The 21,763-nt window shown below is 42.9% G+C and overlaps 1 protein-coding gene and 2 long non-coding RNA genes across 5 annotated transcripts; all 3 read right to left on the reverse strand.

The window, feature by feature from the left end:
- Positions 1-2,052: 2,052 nt before the first annotated feature.
- Positions 2,053-2,811, reverse strand: LOC112872564. The gene is made up of 3 exons (XR_003224702.1): positions 2,671-2,811; positions 2,183-2,593; positions 2,053-2,100 (listed from the first exon to the last, which is right to left on the reverse strand). It is a non-coding gene; the product is annotated as an uncharacterized LOC112872564 (long non-coding RNA).
- A 2,702-nt stretch (positions 2,812-5,513) lies between these two features.
- On the reverse strand, positions 5,514-7,321 carry LOC112876871. Its single transcript, XR_003225385.1, has 2 exons — positions 5,916-7,321; positions 5,514-5,835 (listed from the first exon to the last, which is right to left on the reverse strand). It is a non-coding gene; the product is annotated as an uncharacterized LOC112876871 (long non-coding RNA).
- Positions 7,322-8,090: 769 nt separating this feature from the next.
- On the reverse strand, positions 8,091-19,782 carry LOC112875313 (polycomb group protein EMF2B-like). 3 transcript variants are annotated; one of them, XR_003225177.1, is made up of 23 exons: positions 19,534-19,782; positions 19,075-19,374; positions 18,173-18,309; positions 17,980-18,035; positions 17,011-17,119; positions 16,753-16,909; positions 16,603-16,671; positions 15,518-15,654; positions 14,870-14,929; positions 14,384-14,508; positions 13,973-14,037; positions 13,450-13,502; positions 13,179-13,232; positions 13,041-13,100; positions 11,939-11,985; positions 11,709-11,845; positions 10,758-10,884; positions 10,604-10,652; positions 10,413-10,496; positions 10,246-10,325; positions 9,790-9,994; positions 8,637-8,726; positions 8,499-8,527 (listed from the first exon to the last, which is right to left on the reverse strand). XR_003225177.1 is itself a non-coding variant. In XM_025939118.1 (22 exons), the coding sequence occupies exons 3-22, from the start codon at positions 18,296-18,298 to the stop codon at positions 8,410-8,412; spliced, it is 1,803 nt and encodes a 600-aa protein (XP_025794903.1). In that variant the 5' UTR covers positions 18,299-18,309; positions 19,075-19,374; positions 19,534-19,778; the 3' UTR covers positions 8,091-8,409. The 3 variants fall into 3 exon arrangements, 2 of the variants coding, with proteins under 2 accessions (XP_025794903.1, XP_025794904.1); XM_025939118.1 differs by lacking the exon at positions 9,790-9,994 and having other exon boundaries at positions 8,091-8,527; positions 19,534-19,778; XM_025939119.1 differs by lacking the exons at positions 9,790-9,994; positions 19,075-19,374 and having other exon boundaries at positions 8,091-8,527; positions 19,534-19,778.
- Positions 19,783-21,763: the final 1,981 nt, after the last annotated feature.

Consider the following 21,763-nt stretch of genomic DNA (forward strand, 5'->3'; position numbering starts at 1 on the left):
ATATCATTGCAATTTTCATGAGCTAGCATTTTGAAGGAATCATACTTAGCTCTAAACAAGTGATATTTTTGCTCACGAACTTTGGTGGAACCTTCATGAATCTCAATGAGCTCCTTCCAAATATCACTTGCTAGGTCCATGCCATTTACTCTAGCAAAGACCTCCTCACTAATAGCTTCGAAAATTGCATTTCTAGCTCTAGCATTTCATTTTAATTGGTCGGGGGTGGGATCTCCAGTGAACCCGACTTTAGTTGCCAACCATACTTCGGGGGCAATCGCATCAAGGTATGCGGCCATGCGAACTTTCCAATAGGCAAAGTTCTTGCCCTCGAAGTGAGGCGGCGAACCACCGATCTTGGCCATAGCTCTAGGCGGTGAAGCCTAATGATCCAAATGAGCAACGAGGCTCTGATACCAATTGAAAGGATCGATGGACCAAGAGGGGGGGTGAATTGGGCCTTTTTAAATTTCTAAAACAAGATAAAACAACCTTAACCTATGTAAAACTAGAAAGGCTCCATTTCACCAACCGGATAACTAAAAGACCTACACAAGCTAGATAAGATAAAAAGAGATAAAGCCCAGTAAGGTAGAGCTAACTAGTGATTCCTAAATCAAGCACATGAATGAATTGCATGAAAGATAATGCTTGAATAAGTAAAGTGGACAAGGGACAACCGGATTTTTTCCCGTGGTATCGATGTGTTGGCACACACCCCTAATCCACGTTGTGACACTCACAAAGAGTATTGTCACCTCCCAAGTCACCAAGACGAGGGCGCTCACTAAGAGTCTCCGTTCACCATCCCGGTGTGGTGGAGATCAAGCCACGTACAAATCTCTTCTCCGGGCTTCCACAATCCTTGGCAAGCTCCGCGAGAATCATCTCGATCACCAAGATCGCCTAGGTGATGCCAATCACCAAGAGTAACAAGCTAAGGCCTTCACTTGAGTAAGAACCAATCACCAAGAATGGATGCATACAAGCTTCTCTCTACTCAAGTCCTTAATCTTGCTTCTTGAATGATTGAATGAACAAGTGTATGAAATGTTGAAGCTCAAGGTGGCTCTTGACTATAGTATGTGTGTTTGGGTGTTTCCTGGTGTCAAGAGTAGTAGAATGACCCATTGGAGGGGTATATATGGGCAGCTCACACGAATAGAGCCGTTGGAGAAAAAGCTGCCAGAAAACTGCGTAGCGCCGGTTAATCCGACGTCCCTCCAATAGTCATCGTCGGTTTAACCGGTGAATGTAAACTCCCCTTCTGAAAACTAGCCGTTACTGTTTGGGAAGATTAACCGACGTGACATCGGTTTAACCGGTGAGTGTAGCCATCCACTGATCAACTGAAACACCAAGTCTCTGGACAACTGCACCGACGTCCAATTTCAAATATCGTCGGTTTAACCGGTGAGTGTAGCTGTCCGCTGATCAACTGAAAAACAAAGTCTCTGGACAACTGCACCGACGACCTTTTTCAAATATCATCGGTTGAACCGGTGAATTGACTTGTCAAACTCTGCTGACCTTATTTAACCGACGTATAGAAGAGTTGAAGCGTCGGTTAAACCGGTGAATAGGATTTTTCTGATTTTGCCTTTTCTGACTTGAGTCTTGAATGAAATCCAAATATTTCTTGAGATATAAGTTGAGAACCACTTATTTGAGCTTCTAGAAACTTGAGTGACCATTGTGTGCATCCATTTTCAAATGACCATGTCCATGCTCAAGTTACTAAGCCTAAACCCCTCTTAATAGTGCGGTCACTACAAAACTATAAAACCTATACTAACCTAAGTGTCCTTCTCAACCTTATGACACTTAGAACTAGAAAGATCCTTAGTCTTGACATATTATTGAGTTGAATGCCGAGATCGCCTTTTTGAATAATGAAAATTAGGGGACTCTTTTGACATATAACCAAATGAGCGATAATGATCTAAAAATCTGCACAAACTCATTAGTCACAATAATGGTTGTCATTAATCACCGAAACATACCTTAAGGGCCTAGATGCTTACACTGTGGCCACATCCGATCAAATTCGGACACGAACTGAGGGTATGCTTTTCGGACCTGCCGATGTGCCCAGCTCATCTGAAAAAATTACACAACTGCATCGGTACTCCTCGTATACAGAAACGTACAACAGTAAATTAAATAGCTTAAAAGAACTTACCCGTCGATCGGTCCAAAGCGAACCCATCGTGGGGCTATCCTCGTCCCACATCCCGTACATCTCGGGTGGATAAGGCTCTTCGCTGATTAGGGGACGTGCTATGGCGAATCGCTCGTACGACCATAGCTGCAGCAGAAGTGGGCAGCCTGTGATGACGGCAGTCCTCTCCGTCTTCAAACAGGCCTGGCAAAGACCTCGGTACGTCGCAGCAAACACTGCCGATCCCCAGCTCCACCCAGGTACCTGGCCCGGCTCCGCATTCGCAATCGCGCGCGCGTATTGCATGAGCACCTTGTCCACGTAATTGCCGGTAGAGTTGCAGAAAAGAGTCCAGCCGAACAACCATAACAGATACGCCTCCAGGTATCGTGACACCTCGTACTGCCCAGCCAGAGGGTGCAGATCCTGAGCCTGTAATATATTTGTTCAAAAGTTAGAGGTACTCACATATGATTCAATTAAATTAAATAAAAAATAACTGGACTTACCCTAAATTGTATTACCCAACTCTTGGCGGGGCCGGGCAAATCAGGTACGTTCACAACAAGTGGCGGGTTCGCTGGACCAAACGGCTCCTGCAGCTCCACCCTCCAAAAGGTGGCACGGCAACCGGGCCAACAGCTTCACCCGCAATGGGAAGCCCGAGCAGGTACGACACGTCCTGCAACGTGGGGCCATCTCCCCGCACGGCAAGTGGAACGTGTGCGTCTCCGGACGCCACCTGTCCGCCAACGCTGCAAGTAGAGAGCGGTCCAGCTGCATCCGCTTCTTCGCGCCACCGTCTTGGCCGTCGCCGGCCTGAAGCATACGTGCGAGTGGCAGCAAACCAGCCTCACGTAACCTGTATATTTTGCATTGTGGTTACAATTATCTTACACGCTATACATTAGTTTCGTAAAAAAAATATAAAGTATCACCTGTCAAGCCAGCGGTCGTCCAGGTGCAACAACTCCTTTGCTACACGAGGGCGCAACTCGTGAAGCTCCTGCCCCTCCACCACAGCCAGGTACGACCTGTGCCGTTCATCGATGTGCGCGTCAAGGAGCTCTGGTGTCTGCGCCATATCTGCATGAAAAATATAAGTACCGTAAGACACATTCATACAAACAATTGAAAATACTATAAACTATTTATAATAGAACTAACCTAACAAATATTTGTAAAAGCTATTCAAAATACTGAAACCTATTCGAAATATAACTACCCTAAAAAATATATCTAAAAACTACTGCAATTATAAAAACTATTCAAAATATAACTACCCTAAGAAATATATCTAAAAACTACTGCAATTATAAAAACTATTCAAAATATAACTACCCTAAGAAATATATCTAAAAACTACTGCAATTATAAAAACTATTCAAAATATAACTACCCTAAGAAATATTTCTAAAAGCTATTCAAAATACCGAAACCTATTCGAAATATAACTACCCTAAAAAATATATCTAAAAACCACTGCAATTATAAAAACTATTCAAAATATAACTACCCTAAGAAATATTTCTAAAAGCTATTCAAAATACCGAAACCTATTCGAAATATAACTACCCTAAAAAATATATCTAAAAACTACTGCAATTATAAAAACTATTTAAAATATAACTAGCCTAAGAAATATATCTACCAACTATTAAAATACTCAAAACTATTTAAAATAGACCTATCCTAACAAATATTTCTAAAAACTATTCAAAATACTGAATTCTACGTATAACTACCCTAACAAATATTCGTAAAAATAATTAATAATTATACGATTATAATACCTCCAAACCGACGTGTGGACAGGGCTTCGCCGCTTCCTCTCCTCTCCTCCTCTCCTCTCCTCCTTTTCTTTTTTCTGATTTTTGATGAATTTTATGAGAATTAGGGGGTGGGTGGGGGCTTAAATAGTGGGGGGGGACATCCCGCCCGTTGGATGGGCGGGTTGGGCCTCCCGCCCGTTGGGGGGGGCGGGATGCCCCTCACCAGAACGTCCCGGCCCCTCGGAGGACACCCCGCCCGTTGGAAGGGTGGGATGTCGCCTGACTTTTCGCAAAGAGGCCCCTGCGAAGAGGTTTTCCTCCCCCCGCCGACCCCCCGCCCGTTGGATGGGCGGGATGCGTCATCCCGCCCTTTCATTGGGCGGGAGGTACCCATTTTTCGAAATTTCCCAAACCGGCACCCTTTTTTTGAATTTAAATTTCTTTTTAACCCTTTTTTAAAAAAAATTCGAGTGTTTTCTTGCTGCTGGCAATCCTCAGGAACAGTTCAGGCAGAATACTTCTTGGTGTACACAAATCCTCACGAACGGTACAAACATCATAGTTCCAGTGCAAGGTTTCAACGGTTATGTGCAATCTTGGATGCCTAATTGCTTATGCCTCTAGCAAGGTCAATTCAATGCAATATTTAGATTCGATAGAATCAAAGTAACAAGCTGCACCCTTTCCGAAACTGAATTTTGTGGCACCGGGGAGATGGAGGCGCAAGATGGGCTCACCAGTGCAGCCATGGGACAGCATAAGCATGTGTGGGCATGGGCGCGGCAGCAGGAAGATATGTGGGATTAGTGAAGGTTCAAGTCCAGTGGAGGTGCAAATCAGCAATCAAGGCCAGGTAGAGTTGTTAATTGGAAGGGGCAGCAATGGTGAGGCATGGTTTTCAGCAGGGATTGGGAACAAAGGGAGAGAAACGGGAAGGGTCATTCGAGGCCTGTTTGGAAGAGGGATTAGCAGCGTGTTTGTTACAGGGGCTAAAGTTTATCGCATTGAGTCTTCGGACGCTAATTCACGAGATGAATCTATTAAGTCTAACTAATTCATCAGTAGCACATATTTACTGTAGCAATATATTGTCAAATCATGGACTAATTAGGTTTAATAGATTCATCTCGCAAATTAGCCTCTATCTGTGCAATTAGTTTTATAATTAGTCGATATTTAATAGTCCTAATTAGTAACTAAATATTCAATGTGATAAAAACTAAAGTTTAGTTCGTGGAACCAAACATCCCAGGATGGGATAGTAGAATTAATGTAATTCGTCCGAACTAAACCCTTGAGCTGTTATACTGTACTGACTGGCTGGCATAGTACAAAGCACAGACCAGAGGCTCCTGTTCATAACTGTGCAAATCTTATTGCATTTCTAAAAACAAGGTTTTGACTAACACAATTCATTCAAAATTTTCACAATTGAAACATTCAGTGGCCGAAATCCCGGACAGTTGTTCCATACAGAGAAAATGGCTAACACAAGTAATAGGAGTTAAATAAACAAAAAATAGCAATAGCAGGTAAAAAAAAACCGATCTTCCGTTATAGTCAGAACTAAGGACACTGACCTTTGTTTTCGAACTAATGAATTCCACATATGCATCTCATCTTTCGTATCAACAAAATCGTCAAGCATCTGCATTTTCAGCGATGTTGAAACAGCAATGGTCCAAAAGCAGATATTTTATTCTGAAGAGCAGAGCAAAATAATGGTTCCATCTTGCCCCTGTATCCTCAAAGTCGGAAATATCATCATCAACCTCGTCTTCACTAAATCACTATCATATTCCGAGAAGACTTGTTCCAATGCCATTGGCTACAACAAGGTGCAATAATCGATCAAGCAGGACTTTTGCAGAGTATTCACACGATGATGAACGCACGAATTTCCTTCAAAAAATGAAAGAAAGAAAGAGGTGAGTGATTTTCACTAACCTGTGCCTGTGGGAATCAGGGAATGGGTCGCTCACCAGACAGCTTCCTTGACTTTCCAAATCGTAGCTGCTGCTTCACCACCGGTAGACTGCGAGACCGGCGGATGGGGATTGGAGGCAGACGAGCATAAGGCGGCGCGTCCTGGCGGCGGGTGCCGCCGTCAGGAGAGCGCGCTGCCTCCACCTTGGCTGCGCTTTTGGGTGCGGGAATTGCGCGCGTGCTTCTGCTCCTCGAAGGAAGCTGGTGCCATGGATTGCCGCGGGGGATGGACTGGAAGGTTCGGAGGGTGGGGAGGACGACGGCGTCGGGAAGCGGAGGACGGGCGCGGAGGACGCCGATGAGGGAGACTGAGGGAGCAGAGATTAGCTGTCCATCCAAAAGAAGGGGTGTATATGAAAATTTGTAGGGGTCTATCTGATAAATATCGGATCGCAATTAATAGTCGCGATCCAATATGGGGGTATTTTGAGAAATATTGTACTAAATTTTGCAAAACAACCCTCAGATCGGATCGCGACTACTAATCGCGATCCGATCCTGGGGGTACTTGGCAAAATATCGGATCGCGAATCATAGTCGCAATACGAAAGAGGGGGTCTTGTGTAAAAGTTCCGTCCAGCGACATGGCAACCGAGCGCGCCCGCCGTCGGCAAGCCCCGCCGCGGGGCATCCCAGGCAAGCCCGAGCTGCGGCGGAACGGGAGCAGAGAGTTGGAGACCCAGGCGTCCGCGACGCGCTGGGAGGCGGCGAGCGACGGGATGAGCTCGTTGGGGATGCTCGGCACGAAGACGAGGCCCAAGGCTGCGGCCGCGCGCGGCCAGGAGGGCGGCGTTGGCGTCGTAGAACCGGACGGCGGCGGGGGCGGGAGGTTGTCCCCCAGCGTGCCGTAGCTGACGCCCAGGAAGTGCGCGGTCGGTGGTGTCGCGGGGGCCATGGTGGTGGTGGCGAGCACGAGGAGGTGGAGCGTGAGGAGCGGAGACATTGCCATGGCCCATGGCTGAGGCGTAGTGCGAGTACTGCTGGACTGGGTTATTTCCTCCATCTTCCCTCAGCATTGCATTTGATAGCCACCGCCAATCCCTGACTGACCACTGATGGGCTGATGGCAAGTTGGCAACGATGTCGAATGCTCCTGATCTCTCTGCTCCAATGCATGTTTTTGCAGCAATCCGTGACTGATGGACTGATGCAAGATGGGGTCGAAGTAGATCGTTGAGAACTTGTGCCTGATATAGACTGAACCGAGCCTCAACTCTGCAGAGGCCAAGTACCCAAGTCTGACGGACAACAGAGCATCATATTCGGAGTATCCCCATGATCTTTATCTGAATCGATAACATGGAACAATTTCAGGCTTTACATTCACGATGGCCGTTGAGCTTGGTTGGAACACAAGGATTTGACACCATTTTCTTTTGACCAATGCCATGCTCCTGGAAAATAAATGACAGTGAGAGATCTAGAAGTGAAACATCTTGTTTTTATTTTGACAAAAACTAACTAGCCTGGCAAGCGGCTTATTTCGTTGTGAGCCAGCACTGAAAGAAAATGATAACAGTGAAACTGAGATTGATTTCAAGACTGATCAACTTTTGTTCGAATCATTATTGTTCCTGGTGACATGAGACGGATCATTTCGGGATCGGTGTTAAATCTCCTAAATTTCTGTTGCAATGATGTTTAACAGCAATTGTGTGTACGATAATTTAGTTATCCACCACTACCTTACTTTCTCTTTTCTGATTCACGTGCAGTGCGAACAAGAAGGTCCATCAGGGGGACACAGCACCCATCAAAAGTGCAGCTCGGAGCACTTCATCCCCTGTTGTCGGACTCCCAACATGGTTGGATTCCTGTCCCAGCGTCCTCCCAAAATAGCAGTGAGAGATATATAAAAAAGTGAAACATCTTTCTTTTTATTTTAAAGAAAAATAACTATCCTGGCAGGCAGCTTATTTCATCATAGGCTAGCAACAAAAGAAACGATGAAACTTGGATTGATTTCAAGAATGATTGACTTTTGTTTGAATCATATTGTTGCTGGTGGCATAAGACGAATCATTTCAGGCTTGATGTGTTGCTTCTGCTGCATTTCTGCTGGAATGATGCACATAATCATGTGGTGAACAGTACAGACAGCATAGTTCTAGCGTGCGCACGCACGCACAGCTAATATAGATGTTCAACAAAGCTCAAGTGCATACAGGAAATAAGAAGCCAAAGTGAATAACAATTGATTTGTCATCCATACCATTCCAGTCAACAACATCAGCCAGTATCAATCAATACAATCGATAAGCGTCATGAATGAAATAATGATTGTCTTGGCCACAGATCCAGCCTTGCCCCCATCATTCCCTCAATTTCTTCCCAGGAGAGGAGATGCTCGTAAGCCTTCCCTCCAACCCACTATGGTACCCTCCAATTCCACAGAAAGTTTTTTTTTTGGTTCAGAAAACTTCTGGAACTACCAGACCTATAACCGATGCCATTTTACACAAGTTAACTAGCAATTTCTTTCCATGAAATTTACTTGGGGCCCAAACTTCCGTCTTGGTAGCCTTGAAGAATTATGTTGCACGTATTCATGGTACGGGCATCAAGAAGGCTATGGTTCCAGAGTTTTATCATTAAAAAACGCCAGCCCCTGTTAATGAAGCAAGAAATTGCAAATCGGATTAAGCAAGCATGCATAGTGGAAGAGACGTGTTATTATTACTAAATATATATTATATATTTCTAAAGCAACCACTCACCACAGCATGGCAGGGTTTTGCACAAGTTGTTGGCCGTGGCATCTGGAGAAGGCCTCACAGGCCCAAGGTATATGACCATCAGCTAGCACCCTGCAATTTCGCTTTCAGTAAGAACCAGTGCACAGATCAAATACCGTGGCTTCTAGATGCATTGTTGGGTCTTACTATAGCAATTAAGCAACAAAATGAACAAAAAAAATCAATAAAATACTTCCTATGAATCTGAAACAATGAAGCAGTTAAATGAATCATTTTGACATGGAACAAAAAGTGTTTAAGAAAATGAGAAGGCTGGTGTGGTGAAAGACTTGTGAAGAATGGCATATGCTGAGTACACACTTGTAGCGCAGTGGTCGGGAGTGAGTTACTGACTGACTCCAATCACCTGAATTCAACCCCTAAGGGGCGCACTCACCAGGGCTAGCCCCCAGAATATTTTCATGTGTCCTGCCCATCACGCGTGGAGCCACAACGGGATGTGTGACGTGCCCAACACCGGCGGAGCCCTACAATTCCATCGATCTCACTAGGACACAAGTATTTTACTGTGCGGAGTCTGTAGGTCTAGGGGCGTATTTGGTTCCCCGCCATGGACCGCCACGCCAAAGCTGCAGCTGCGCCACAAAAAGTGACGGCGTGTTTGGTTGGTGAAAGGCCTGCAGCGACCACAGCTCTCCGCTGCTGCTACCAGTTGATTTTAGCACTGCAAGTGTGGGGTCGAATTTGGGTGCCGCAGCTTCGGCATGGCAGGTGGTGGCGGGCAACCAAGCATTTTCTAGGTGTGTGCATGGTTTGCCATGTGCGTGGGTGAGTGTGTGGTGCAAACTCAGCTACTGCTGCTGTACCCAGTTGAGGAGCGAAAAGAAACAGCCATATGCTCCAAAACATCTCAATATTAACATGTTCTGAAACATTCATAAGAATCTATAGAGATAAAAAATTAATAACATTTCGGTATCCAAAGTTCATTAACTCAAAAAAACACAGAACTATAACTTGCAAAAGTTTCAACAGTTGTGAAATCTTGGATGGAAATACCTCTAGTAAGTGCAATTAGATATTTAGATTCCATAGAATCAAAATAACAAGCTGTACCCTTTCCAAAACAGAATTTTTGTGGCACTGGGGAGATGGAGGCGCAAGATAGGCTCACCAGTGCAGCCATAGGACAGCATAAGCATGTGTTGGCATGGGCGCAGCAACGGGGCAGATATGTGGGATTAGTGAATGTTCAAGACCAGTGGAGGTAAAAATGGAGATCAGGTAGAAATGTTAATTCGAAGGGACAGCAATGGTGAGGCTTTGTTTTCAGCACAGATCCAATTCCGAACTAAATCCTTGCAATATTATATAGTAACCTGACATAGTACAAAGCACGAACCAGAGTCTTATAACTGTGCCAATCTTATTGCATTTCTAAAAACAAGGTTTTGACCAACACAATTCAAAATTTTCACATTTGAAACATTCAGTGGCCGAAATCCCTGATAGTTGTTCCATACAGAGAAAATGGCTAACACAAGTAATAGGAGTTAAACAAAAAATAGCAATAGCAGGTAAAAAGAAAAAAATCCAATCTTCCGTTATAGTCAGAACTAAGGACACTGACCTTTGTTTTCGAACAAATGAATTCCACATATGCATAATAAGTTTCTCATCTTTTGTAACATCAACAAAATCGTCAAGCATCTGCATTTCAGCAAAGTTAAAACAGCAATGATTGAAAAGCAGATATTTTATTGTGAAGAGCAGAGCAAAATGATGGTCCCATCTTACCCTTCTATCCTCAAAGTCAGCAATATCATCATCAACTTCGTCTTCACTATCATGATCCGAGAAGACTTGTTCCAATGCCATTGGCTACAACAAAGTGCAACAATCAATCAAGCTAGATTTTTGCAGGAGTATTCACACGCATGCTGACACGCACTAATCTAGATAGAAAGAGGTGAGTGGTTTTCACTAACCTGTGCCCTGTGGGAATGGAAGAACTGACGTTTTTGCAGGAGTTGTCGACTGCCAGATAATATAAAAACAAACAGTTAGTTAAACATGTTCTAATAGATGTGCCTCAAGAAGCAATATCAACATGGATAACATGGTATAAACATAAAATATTACTTTCTGGGGTCTGATCGCTCAACAGACAGCTTCCTTGACTTCCCAAACTGTAGCACTGTTGGCGGTGAAAGATTGCTACCATGTACAGTGTGGCTAGGGTCAACTGAAGCATCTGCTACAGAATGCCCTGAAAAATTTTTACATCAGGTTAATGAAAAGTAGGGAAGAATAGGTATCAGATGCAGAAAATACTAGAGCAGGCATGAAGAAACAATGCAGATTTTTTTCAGCATACAGAGTAACTGAATAAAAAATAGAAGTATCCAATTCAACAGACAGTAGCTAATCAGCAGCCCTGCAGCCTAGTAAAAGTTCCTAGAATGAAGTGTATCAAGTGTGTCAAGAAGGATTCTATGTACAATGTGAATTATTGTCCAACCAAGAATTCCTGAACTGAAGGTAAAAAAGGAAGGAGAATGGTGGATTTGCATGTTTTCCATCATAGCCAACATATACTTAAACCCAACCAATAAGATAGGAGTGAGAATGACAGATTCCAAAGCCACTTCATGTAGAAAGAAGTGTAGTTGATGATACAAGTGTTTAACAGAATGGCTTCAAGAAATTTCAGTGTTTAGCTAACTGCTTTCCTTTATGTCTAAGTTGCAAATAGAGATTTTAATGTGCTTCAAATTACATATCATGTTCAAAAATAGCATATCAAGTGTTGAGGTGAAAGAGTTGTTGTATAACAGAATTTGTCTAAACTTGGTTTGATTTGAAAACTTAACTATGAGATTTAAAAATCAAATTTACTATTACTGGCTAGCTTACTTATTTTATCATATTTATTGATGGTTCTTGTGAGATTTCATCTCTAACCTACCCCAACTTGTCACCGCTGTTGTTATTTTTGACAATTTCTCTACAGCAGCTTAAAAAGAAGTGCAGCTGCAAGCGCAACACAGCAACTGCTAAATATCCCTAATAGACCACAAGATGGAACTGTACCATTCTCCCTTTGCACATAGTCATCTTCAGACATTGCCTGAGCATCTTCATGCGATCCCGGTTCCATAATATGTGAATGGACATGCCTGAATTTCTCAGATTTGGCCACCAACCGTCGACGCTTCTTGAACCTCGAGCTGATTGAACACAGTTAGGCAACTAAACATATAGAGTAGCATTTTTTTTTTGTGTGTGTGTTGGTGGGGGGGGGGGGGGGGGGGCAACCATACCGGTAGGAAAATGTTTGGTGCCTTGGATCAACTCCCTCTGCCAAAAGCTGGATATAAGTGTCCCGTTAGTTATTAGAAATACAAATATTGATGAATTAAGGTCCAGAGTAAACAGTATTCACCATGCATGAATATCCTAATGCTAATCATGTAAAAGTAAAAGTAAAACCTTATTCCGCAGAAAAATCAGCAAGGCATACTGAATACTATTCAAAGAATTTTGTAGGTAAATGTAAGTTGATTTTCTAACGTGAAGCAATAATTGTTCCTGCGCCTTTGGACTCTGCACTCAAGAGCGCAAGAAAACCAAAAGCTTACAGCTTAGAACAGCGCAGCAGCAGTAGCAGCAGCACACAATAGGGATGCTGATCCATGTGTGTGCAGGAAGATGGTGTGCAGCCCAAAACCTTCAGATTTCCAGTTATATTAGCAGCCTTTAATTTCGTTTGCTTATTGTAGTCTGTAGATCAGTTCGTGATCATCAAATATAAATCCTGTTGGAGTCGCATTCTCTCAACAACCGAAGTTTTATGGAATATCTAATCACATTTAAGCCATAACATTTTCTCTATAATATGGGTCCCATTGTACACAACAATAGGTATTAGAGTTACCATCATAGCTTCTATTGCTGAGTTATATATTGTTCAATCAGCAAGCTATGCGCTGTGTTCTAAAAAAAATTCAAGGCTACGAGGGAGCAGAGAGCAGACAGAGCGAAGGAGTTGCCATCATGTTGCATTGGTTGTGCCACAACTGCAAACCCAGGCTCGACAGCACCCCCTATTACATCCAATAGCCGCTGTCAGCACTGTAGTAAATCCCACATGGTTGTGAAAGTGCACCAAGCAAGATGAATTGGCCCCCTGCACCACAAAAGCCTACTTATGCTTTCTCACCTAGGCGACCAGGCATACCCGCTGTGTGCGCGTGCATGTGTGTATGAAGAGTAAATAAACTGATAGAAGAACACTAAGGGGCATGTTAAACACATGCAAAGTAAAATTAAGTTAATCAACGATGTCTCCAAATGTATGCCAACACTATTAATTTCACTGTAACAGGAAAAGCAGCTTAGACTGAGTCCTATATCACTAATTACCTCAGTTTTCCAGGCATCAGCCTTCAGACTAACATTGACAGCCTGGCACTCTTCAGATATCTGTGTATGGCATAAAATATTATTATCAACCTATGAAGATTGAAGATTTTGAAATGGAGAATTCAGAGGTTTACAAACCCAGAACTCAAAGTGGAACAGATCATGTGACGAGTTTAAGTGACATCCCAGGCCCTAGAATCACCAAAACAATGATATTAGATACAACTGATGAAAACGCAAAGTGAATGTAAGGGAATAAATCAATTGTGCGGAGTTAAACAACAAAAGGATGTGTGCTTTTTTCGTAAATGTAGCAGGTGAGGACATAACCTGATTGACCACATAGTGCAGCAATAAGTGATAAATGGATTAAAAATAATACAAAAAGAAAGTCTGCTTTAGTTTTTACCTTGAAGCTTCCACACGGTACCAAGCAAAATGGGCAAGAAAAATCTTCAGTAACTGGTAAGAATGGATCAATGAATCATATAAGTTGTGGAACATAAGAGAAAGTTAGAAGAAGAAGAAGCAATGATAAAAATTTTCAATCAATAAATGTCACCAAGCATTCAACAGAAAGGTGTAATATTGTCGCGTTGTACTATTTTTTTTTTGTGTGTGTGTATGTGTGTGGTTCATGCATCCTGATGATTCTACAATGAATAATAAAATAAGCTATTTCTCTTTGTGGTTCTTAGCATGTAGACACAATAAGGGATTTGACAAAACAACAAAAAACACCATCATCAACACGGCGTTGCTACTATCGGTCTTCTGTCGTACATAAGTTTTATCAAATAAGGTGCAAGGAGAGAATGTACAGAACTTGAAACAAGAACCAATACATGATGCAGCCTGGCAGCAACTAAAGTGGCAATGTATTACATGTTGCAATCATGGGAGGGAGGAAGAGAGGGAGAGGGAAGGAGAACCTTCAGTTTTTTGCATTGTATTATTGTAGTACTTGTAATTAAAAATCACATTGCCAGCTCTCAACCTGTGGAACATAAAATCTCCAATATGAACTTGGTTACATCAAACAATGTACTTGATAAAGCAGAAAGTTAACAGGTCCATCAAATACAAAGACACTAGATAATGTTCACATATCATGAAACCTATATCATGCACGTTGTCATGGAAATCAAATGCAGATAAGGTAATTACAAGCTTCACATCATGTTCTCTAACAATAGCAAGCAATTGAAAGCTGCGGGTATAAACACTACTGGTTAGGTGACCAAAGGAAACTTGGTTTGCAAAATATATGTGTGTATAAAACATGAGTAGGGCTGTAAAAGCTAGCAAATTCTAGGAAGGGGCTGTGCATGTATTATAGTTACCTTATGATTTCTGGTAAAATCGAAAGAGGGACATCATTATATGAGTAATTACTATAAGGAGACAAAGACAAGTCTCTTGCACCAGCCTCTTCTGCAGATATGCATACTTTTAATTGGTATGAACCCTGCAACAACAGAACAATCTTAGCAAAACTGAAGGTGTTGCTAGCCAACCGAGACAATATTTACTAAAACTCATTACTAACAATTGGTTTCAGCTCCCCATGTATGTAGCTGCACAGTGATTAGCAAACTAGGTTGCAGGAATTCTGATCTCATTGTCTTTATTTCAAGCATAGAGAGTTCGTTAACATTTGAATTTTTCCTCTTGAAAAATTGAAATTTTACCAAAAGTTTGGAATGATTTGATTTGGAAAATGCAAATTGAGTTAAAAGTTTGGTCAGGGAAGACTTCTCTATTTACCCCATAAATTTGAAAGAGTTAATCAGATTACACATGGAAGCAAGAAACAGGGAAGACCTTACCGTAGCATCAACCTTATGAGAGCAAAATGTCAGGCAATTGTCTTGTTCCAGAAATTTTGGCTGCATGCATAAAAACAATATCTAACTTTCAACAACAAACAGAGAGGATATAGAATCCCTGAAGCATGATAATTAAGAAACAAAACAAGAAGATTAAACAGAATTGATGGAATTTTTCTTGGTCTGCATATTCAAACATGTGCCGTCAATTTTGGCTAACTTATCAGTTTTGCTAAGTTGATTCCATTTTTTATTGAGTCAGTCCAAAAGTACCATGTCAAATCTTCTTTGTATAAAACTATCCCTCCTAAAGTTAACATAGAGAAAAGAAATCAACTGTAATTCTTTCATCAGGCTAATTTAAAAGAACAAGAAGTTTACATGAAATGCAGAGGCCCAAACAGTGTTAGAGGCGTTTGGATTCCGGGATAAGAGAGAATGTAGGATTAATCGTCAAGATTCAAATTAAAGGTGTGGTGATTTTTTTTTTCTGAAACAAGTTCACGTACTAGTAGTTCACCTAACCCATATAATTTATAAATTGAACAAAAAAAATGTGTTCAGAAAAAAAAGGGATATTATAGTACATGCTTAAGAACACTGTATCTTAGATACCTGACTAGTAGGAAGAAGTTCAATTTCACATACCTCTAAGAAGCTTGGGCTCATTGTAACTGTAGAAACCAAATCCACAGTTTCTCCCGCACTTAAAGTCACACATTTCTCCAAAGAGGAAGCAAGTAAATTAGTTGCTATTTTACCCCAGGAACATTTCCCTTCAAGCTCTGTTAAAATGCATGATATAAATAGTAGTTAGTCAATTTAATAGGAATACGCGTCTACAGTTTGTTTACTTTCAACGGCCTATATGCTTAATAATTGTTTAAAACTGCAGATGCTTTGAATTTTATACTTTCTAAAACAAATAATAATGAAAATGAGGATCCACTTGGCAAGAAGAAAGATTAATCCGATTACTAACATAGTGTCAGAATATTCTATTCATCTGATCCTTCCAATTGTACAGCTGATCAAACCTAACAATTTTTTGCTAACAGATCAAAACATTCTGTAAAATGGAACCAATATTCTCGAAGTTTTCATTATTGAGCAAGCGCATAACAGTTTGATCTCTTTCCCGAAGTCCAGATGAACAAGAAGGCTTTGCAGATGGCTGCGATTTACAGAAGCTTTAGGAGACTCTAGCTTTCAAGGGCTGGGCTAGTTGCCCAATTATGTGCAGTATGAATTGGGTACAGAACATAATGAAACGGTTTGGTCCATTCAGGTTCAGACAATTGTTGCCCGATAATATGCAGTGTGAATTGGATTCAGAACATAATGAGACAGTTTAACCCAATCAGGTTCAGAAGATGAAGGTGACGAGAAGCATATTGTGTTAGACAGAAAGAAGCTTTGCCCTCTGCCTCTTGGATAAAGCCGGTGTGGGAGCTACCTATTTGAGAATTCAATTAGACCTACTACATAAAGAAGCAATGCGCAAATGGCTAATTCCACCTGCGTAGAAGTCATATTTCTGCCATTAAGGTGGTTCAAGTCACACTAACTACACGTGAAATAATTTCTTGAGAATTTTCTGCGATTTGATCTTGTGTTCTATTTATTGCTATGACTTAAGATATTTGTGTTACCCAACTGCGCCACTTTGCAAAAAGAAGAAAGTAACACATTGTGGCAAATGCTGATTATATGCCATATCAGCATGAACTTACTTCGGAGGGAAGAGCCTTCCACATAGTTTCCAGAGCAGTTATCTTCACCAACAATTTGTCCTATTTGCCCTATTGAAACAAAGAAGAAGTTGATGACCATTGAATGAGTGAAAAAAAAAACCAAATAATCAAATAGGATGCACACTGTACCACAGCTAATAAGGATAATGCTAAGGTTGCAAGCACGGGAGGTTGACAAAGTCTTCAGATCAGGAATGATGAATGTGGCTTCAGTTTTGTCTTTATTTCCAAATTCGCTAAAAGAAGTAAGCAAACAAACCCGACTGAATCGATATATTGGAGAATGCTGCAAAATCATATCATGAATCAGAAACAAAGATCCTATAATAGGCAACCTCAAAATCTCATTGCTCCGTTTTCACAAACGAGAGAGAGGGCTACACTTACCCCTTCAAGTGTAATATTACTAGTAGGTCTAGCTAAAAGTACATAAAGAGGAAAGATATTCTGTGCATGGGTATTTGTACTTCCAGAAAGTGATATAGTTATCTGAATCCTGCATTGGTACATATAAACAGTCAAACACAGGCCAATATTGGCAACAAACAAGTTTCTTTTTTGAACAAAAAATGCAGGTAATTTATAACAAAGATTACAGCTGAGTTTTTTTGTTAATCTTGTCCGAGTCTGACAAAGCAACTGTTCAGGTTTCTACTATTCTTATAAAGAAGATGCAAACATGTAGTCAAGATCCTAACTAAAAGTTGAAAAATCGGGAGTAATAAAAAATCAGAAGCAATCAGTGCTGAATTATCGGTTATTGCTCTAGCTTATCTTCTCCAAACCTAACTGACATTATGATGTGTTTTAGTCTTGAATGGAAAAACCTGACTAAATTTAGAGCAATTCGCTCGCTTTAGCTGCTCAAGCATCCAGAGCAACAAAAGACTCCAGATTTCCCACAACAGCAAATATATGACTGTAGCTCCAACCATTTACTCTAAAAAAATAGATCAACCCTACAATCTTTGGAACGAGACTGTACCCCAGTCAAAACGGAATCACGTAAAGTAGATACTTATATGAAACTAGTATATAACATTATTTATTATATGTACATAGTTTCCATTAAAAAAGAGAGCAATCGGAAATGCAAGTCCAATAAGCATCAAATTTACTGATAGCGACAGCTAAAATAAAGTAACTAGCAAAGAAACTATCAACCTAATCCCTGAACTGGAAATATGTACCGCTGGTGCTGATCACGCATGGCTGGGTCCATGCCGTGAGCACGAGACATTAAATAAAGGGCCATAACTACCATATTGGTCCTCACTTATCAAGCTGTTGAATACAACAGCACACACTGCGGTGCACAACATTTAAAGTACATTATTGTTTATTCAAGGGCCAAACCTCTTTTTTCTCCTCGCCTGTATCTTGTATAGAAGGGATCTTTGAATAAAAGCGGGCTGCCAAATATAGAGAACATCATTGGTATCTCAGCACTTAGACATAACAATTACTAACTTAGACATAACAATTACTAGTAAGAACAAATATGTGAACGATGTTAAGACAGGATTGCTGTTGTAAGATGAAATTTTACATTTTTTACAGCTCGCCGCTGGATAATATTGTACAGCTCAACTGGTTTGCAATACAAGGCAAAACTTTTTTCTGCAGCGATTTGCTCATCTGGAGACAATCGAGCCCTTGAGTGTTGGAGGCACATCACCAATGTTCCTGCACACAAACACAATGTGTATCAACAAACAGAACCCATCTCAACTCAATTCAAGAACAGGAATCACAACACAGTCACGATTGCACATCTCCAAAGAAGCTGAATTGTATATAAAACAACTTGACAGGTTTCCAGAATCAATCTAGGTACAACATAAATTTCACGTGACCCATCATTTTGAACTCTCAAAATCAGCTATCTACCATCAAGCTTCTCACTACCTGCCCAAACTTAAATCTTCCAAACTAAGACTCATAACAATTCACTACCCAAGTCTTTGAGCAGTGCATGTATAATTCCCTGTAAAGCCATTATCAATCATGCTCTTCACACGCATATATGGCCACAGAATTTGGAAAGCCCGGTGCATGACCGGATTTCACTCGAGTTATGAGGGTTCAATTACGCAGTGGGACAATTTTTTTGATATCACAAATGTAAAGTGCAAACTTACAATAAAAATCAAAAGCTTTAAACTTTAATAAAGTATCCTACAATCATCTTCAAATACATACTTAAGTATGGAATTCGTAAAGTCTCCATTTATCTTCATGTTTCAACAATTCTGCAGCACAATGACGCAACAAACTACAAATTGCAGTATGGAATCCTACCAATGCTACCATGGCTACAAGCCTACAATCCTTCAGCACAAGAAGCTGTACAATTCTGATTTCTACCGTAACGTACAGACCTAAATCCCTTATCCCTCATGCCTAATTGCCTACCAATCAAGAAGGTACCAGATTACAATGCGAATTTACCTTGTTAGCTTCCTGCAATCGTGCTTGCAATGCAATGGAAATGTGCCGTGGACGTGGGGTGAAGGAGCTTGCTGTTGCTGGCTGCCTGGCACCCTGGCTTGCTGCGCGCTTGCTCTAGCGGCTACGCCGTGCCGCGTCGCACCGGGCGGCAGCCAGCAGCAGCCGAATGCTGGATCCACACCTCGCAGCTCGCACCCACGCGGACCCCAGGCAGCCTGGCCCTGGCCCTCGTCTCGTGCGCGTGCGTTCGTGGGGACTGGGGACTGGAGGAGAGTCGAAGGGAGTGCTGTCCGCGCGTGGCTGAAAATCCAGGGTTCGGATTCTTAGGGTGGGCCGCCGAGCAGCACACAAATTCCACAAGTAATAATTGAAGGATTTGGGCTTGATCGAGAATCAAACGGCAAACCCTCAGAACGACGGAATCCACACTAACCAACATGAGCAGGAACCAGCCCTCACCTGGAAAGGTCTCCGCCCGATCGGGAGGGGAACGGTGGCCGGTCGGTGGAGGGTTCGGCTCGGCCAACACAGGCACGGGCCGGTGGCGTTGTGCTAGCCCGTGCAGCTGGAGCTCTGGGGGCGCGCTTGTACGCTTCAAGGAGGTAGAAACGGACGGCTTCGCACACGGCGAGCTACACCTCCGGTGTAAGGCGGCGGTGAAGGGGAAATGAGAATTGGGAGGATTTGTTGGGACCAGGAGGCGGCGTTTATTTCCGCGCCCGGTCTGGTCGAATCGACTGCGGCGGCGGACTGAAGGAGAAGGAAACGGGCAATCTGGTCCGAAGAAGCTACTCCTAGATTTTCCTCGGCCGTTGGATTGATGACTCTCATACGCTGGATATACTATACCTATACACGCTGACCAACTCGCGCCACACGTACATATGCAAACCTACAAGCCATGAGTTAGAAGATCACCTGAGAATTGTCGAAAAACCATCCAAAGCTTCATAGATGATGGTCGAACATGTTGCGTTTCGATCATGACTTCGCACGCGAGGGCTATTTTATTATTATAGCATTATATTAATTTTCGTGAATCATCCAGGGATCGAACTTGAATGGGCCGAGTAGAACTCCCAGCGAGAGTTGCTACCACTAAGCTACGTGCTGTTATCCTACTAAAATGATTTTATACATAATCTCAATGTTTCTTAGACTATTTTTGGAGTTTTTTCTTGAACTTATTTGTATTTTTAGATTTACTAGATTTAAAATCTATTTCTACTTGTGCCATACCAAATCAGATTCCCATGACTAAAACGACATCCATTTTACTAACTTCTTTTGGAATAGAAACATTCCAACTATTTATTAGATATTAGAACATGGAACCATTTGCTATGTTCCACTATTCCACACTTCCACTCATTATGGCACATGAGATGTCAAATACGGTTCTATATTATTGCACAGAAATACAATAAATAAGCCTTTATGCAAACTTTTTGTAAACAGTTCGTGTGACACCAACTGATCTAACGTTTAGACCACAAGTAACAGGCAATGGCTATAGGGTAGGAAAATGGTATCTACATTGGTTTATCTTTCATGCCTTAGATCGTCACTTCATGGCATCTCTTCTTCATGTTTCTCCCCCATTCACACCATGAAAAATCATAATACCTCATATCACTTTTACATGAATTTTGACCCAATAAAGCTAAAACTACATGTAGGTGAAACTTTCCTGTCGGAAATTGTCACATAAACTTGACGGCGGGAGTAGTTTTGTGCGCACACTTTGAAGTTCGGAACAAACCAAGTTGAATCGCAAGATATCACCGGGCCGAATCCATTCTACGGCCCAGTTTCCTTTGCCCCCGCTCCGCGCAGCCCGCCAAGCGCCTCCCTCTCCGCAGCCCAGCCATCCATGATCCATCACAGAACCGCAGAGGCCAGGTCACCGTCCGTGACGTCTTCCACTGTCCAACCAATGCCGCGGCCCGTCGCCTCCAACTCCCCAAGCCATGGCGGCATGGCGTGCGTGACGCCGACGCGAGAGCATGCGCGAGAAACACCAGGCGGGGAGGCGACGGTGGCGGAGGCCCGCTTCGAGCTGACGGCGACGTGTGCATCTATCCGCCCGGCGACGGTTGGCCGTGCATGCGCGTGCCCGCCCGACGGCCCGAGTGGATTTGGTTTGACGAATACGAATCCGATCCCGAGCGGATCCGCCGCCCGCCTTCTTCCTTCCATCCATGGGGGACCTGCACCGGCGTGCACTGTGCACCGGACCGCGACCCAGCACAAAGGCAGAAAGCGAGGGCGCGAAAGCGCCCACGGCCCCGCCGGCGTCAACGCTGCTGCTGCTCCGCCTGTGCCGCAGCCACAGTTGACAGTACCAGCAGCACCCGCCGTCCCGGCCCAACGCGTGGAGCAGAAGCAGGAGGTCCCATGGCTAGCTACCTAGGGCGCTAGATGCCCCGGTAGGCCGTCTAGCACCTGTACCCACCACCCACTACCCACCCACAGGCCACAGGACTAGAGAGCGTACTGCCGTGTACGCGATGCCACTGCACGTCGCCGGCCGGGCTGGACTACGCACGCGGCGCCACCACGTTCACGAGCAAGCCTACCACAAGAAGCTCTCACCACCCTCCACTGACTAATCGCGCGCGTCGCAGCCGGCACTTGGAGGCGCGCGCGTTGCGTTCCAAGCATGGCCGCGGCCGCTCGAGCACAGACC

Source organism: Panicum hallii, chromosome 9 (assembly GCF_002211085.1).
Source record: "Panicum hallii strain FIL2 chromosome 9, PHallii_v3.1, whole genome shotgun sequence".
In the NCBI taxonomy this organism is placed as follows: Eukaryota; Viridiplantae; Streptophyta; class Magnoliopsida; order Poales; family Poaceae; genus Panicum; species Panicum hallii.

Bases quoted from the DNA above. Each gene is read 5' to 3' on its own strand.
- LOC112875313 (XM_025939119.1), bottom strand. From the start codon at position 18,298: ATGTGCCTCCAACACTCAAGGGCTCGATTGTCTCCAGATGAGCAAATC. The intron at 15,655-16,602 runs GTAAGTTCATGC...GCATTTTAACAG, and splicing joins GGAAGGCTCTTCCCTCCGAA to AGCTTGAAGGGAAATGTTCC. The intron at 14,509-14,869 runs GTAAGGTCTTCC...CTGTTGTTGCAG, and splicing joins CTCATAAGGTTGATGCTACG to GGTTCATACCAATTAAAAGT.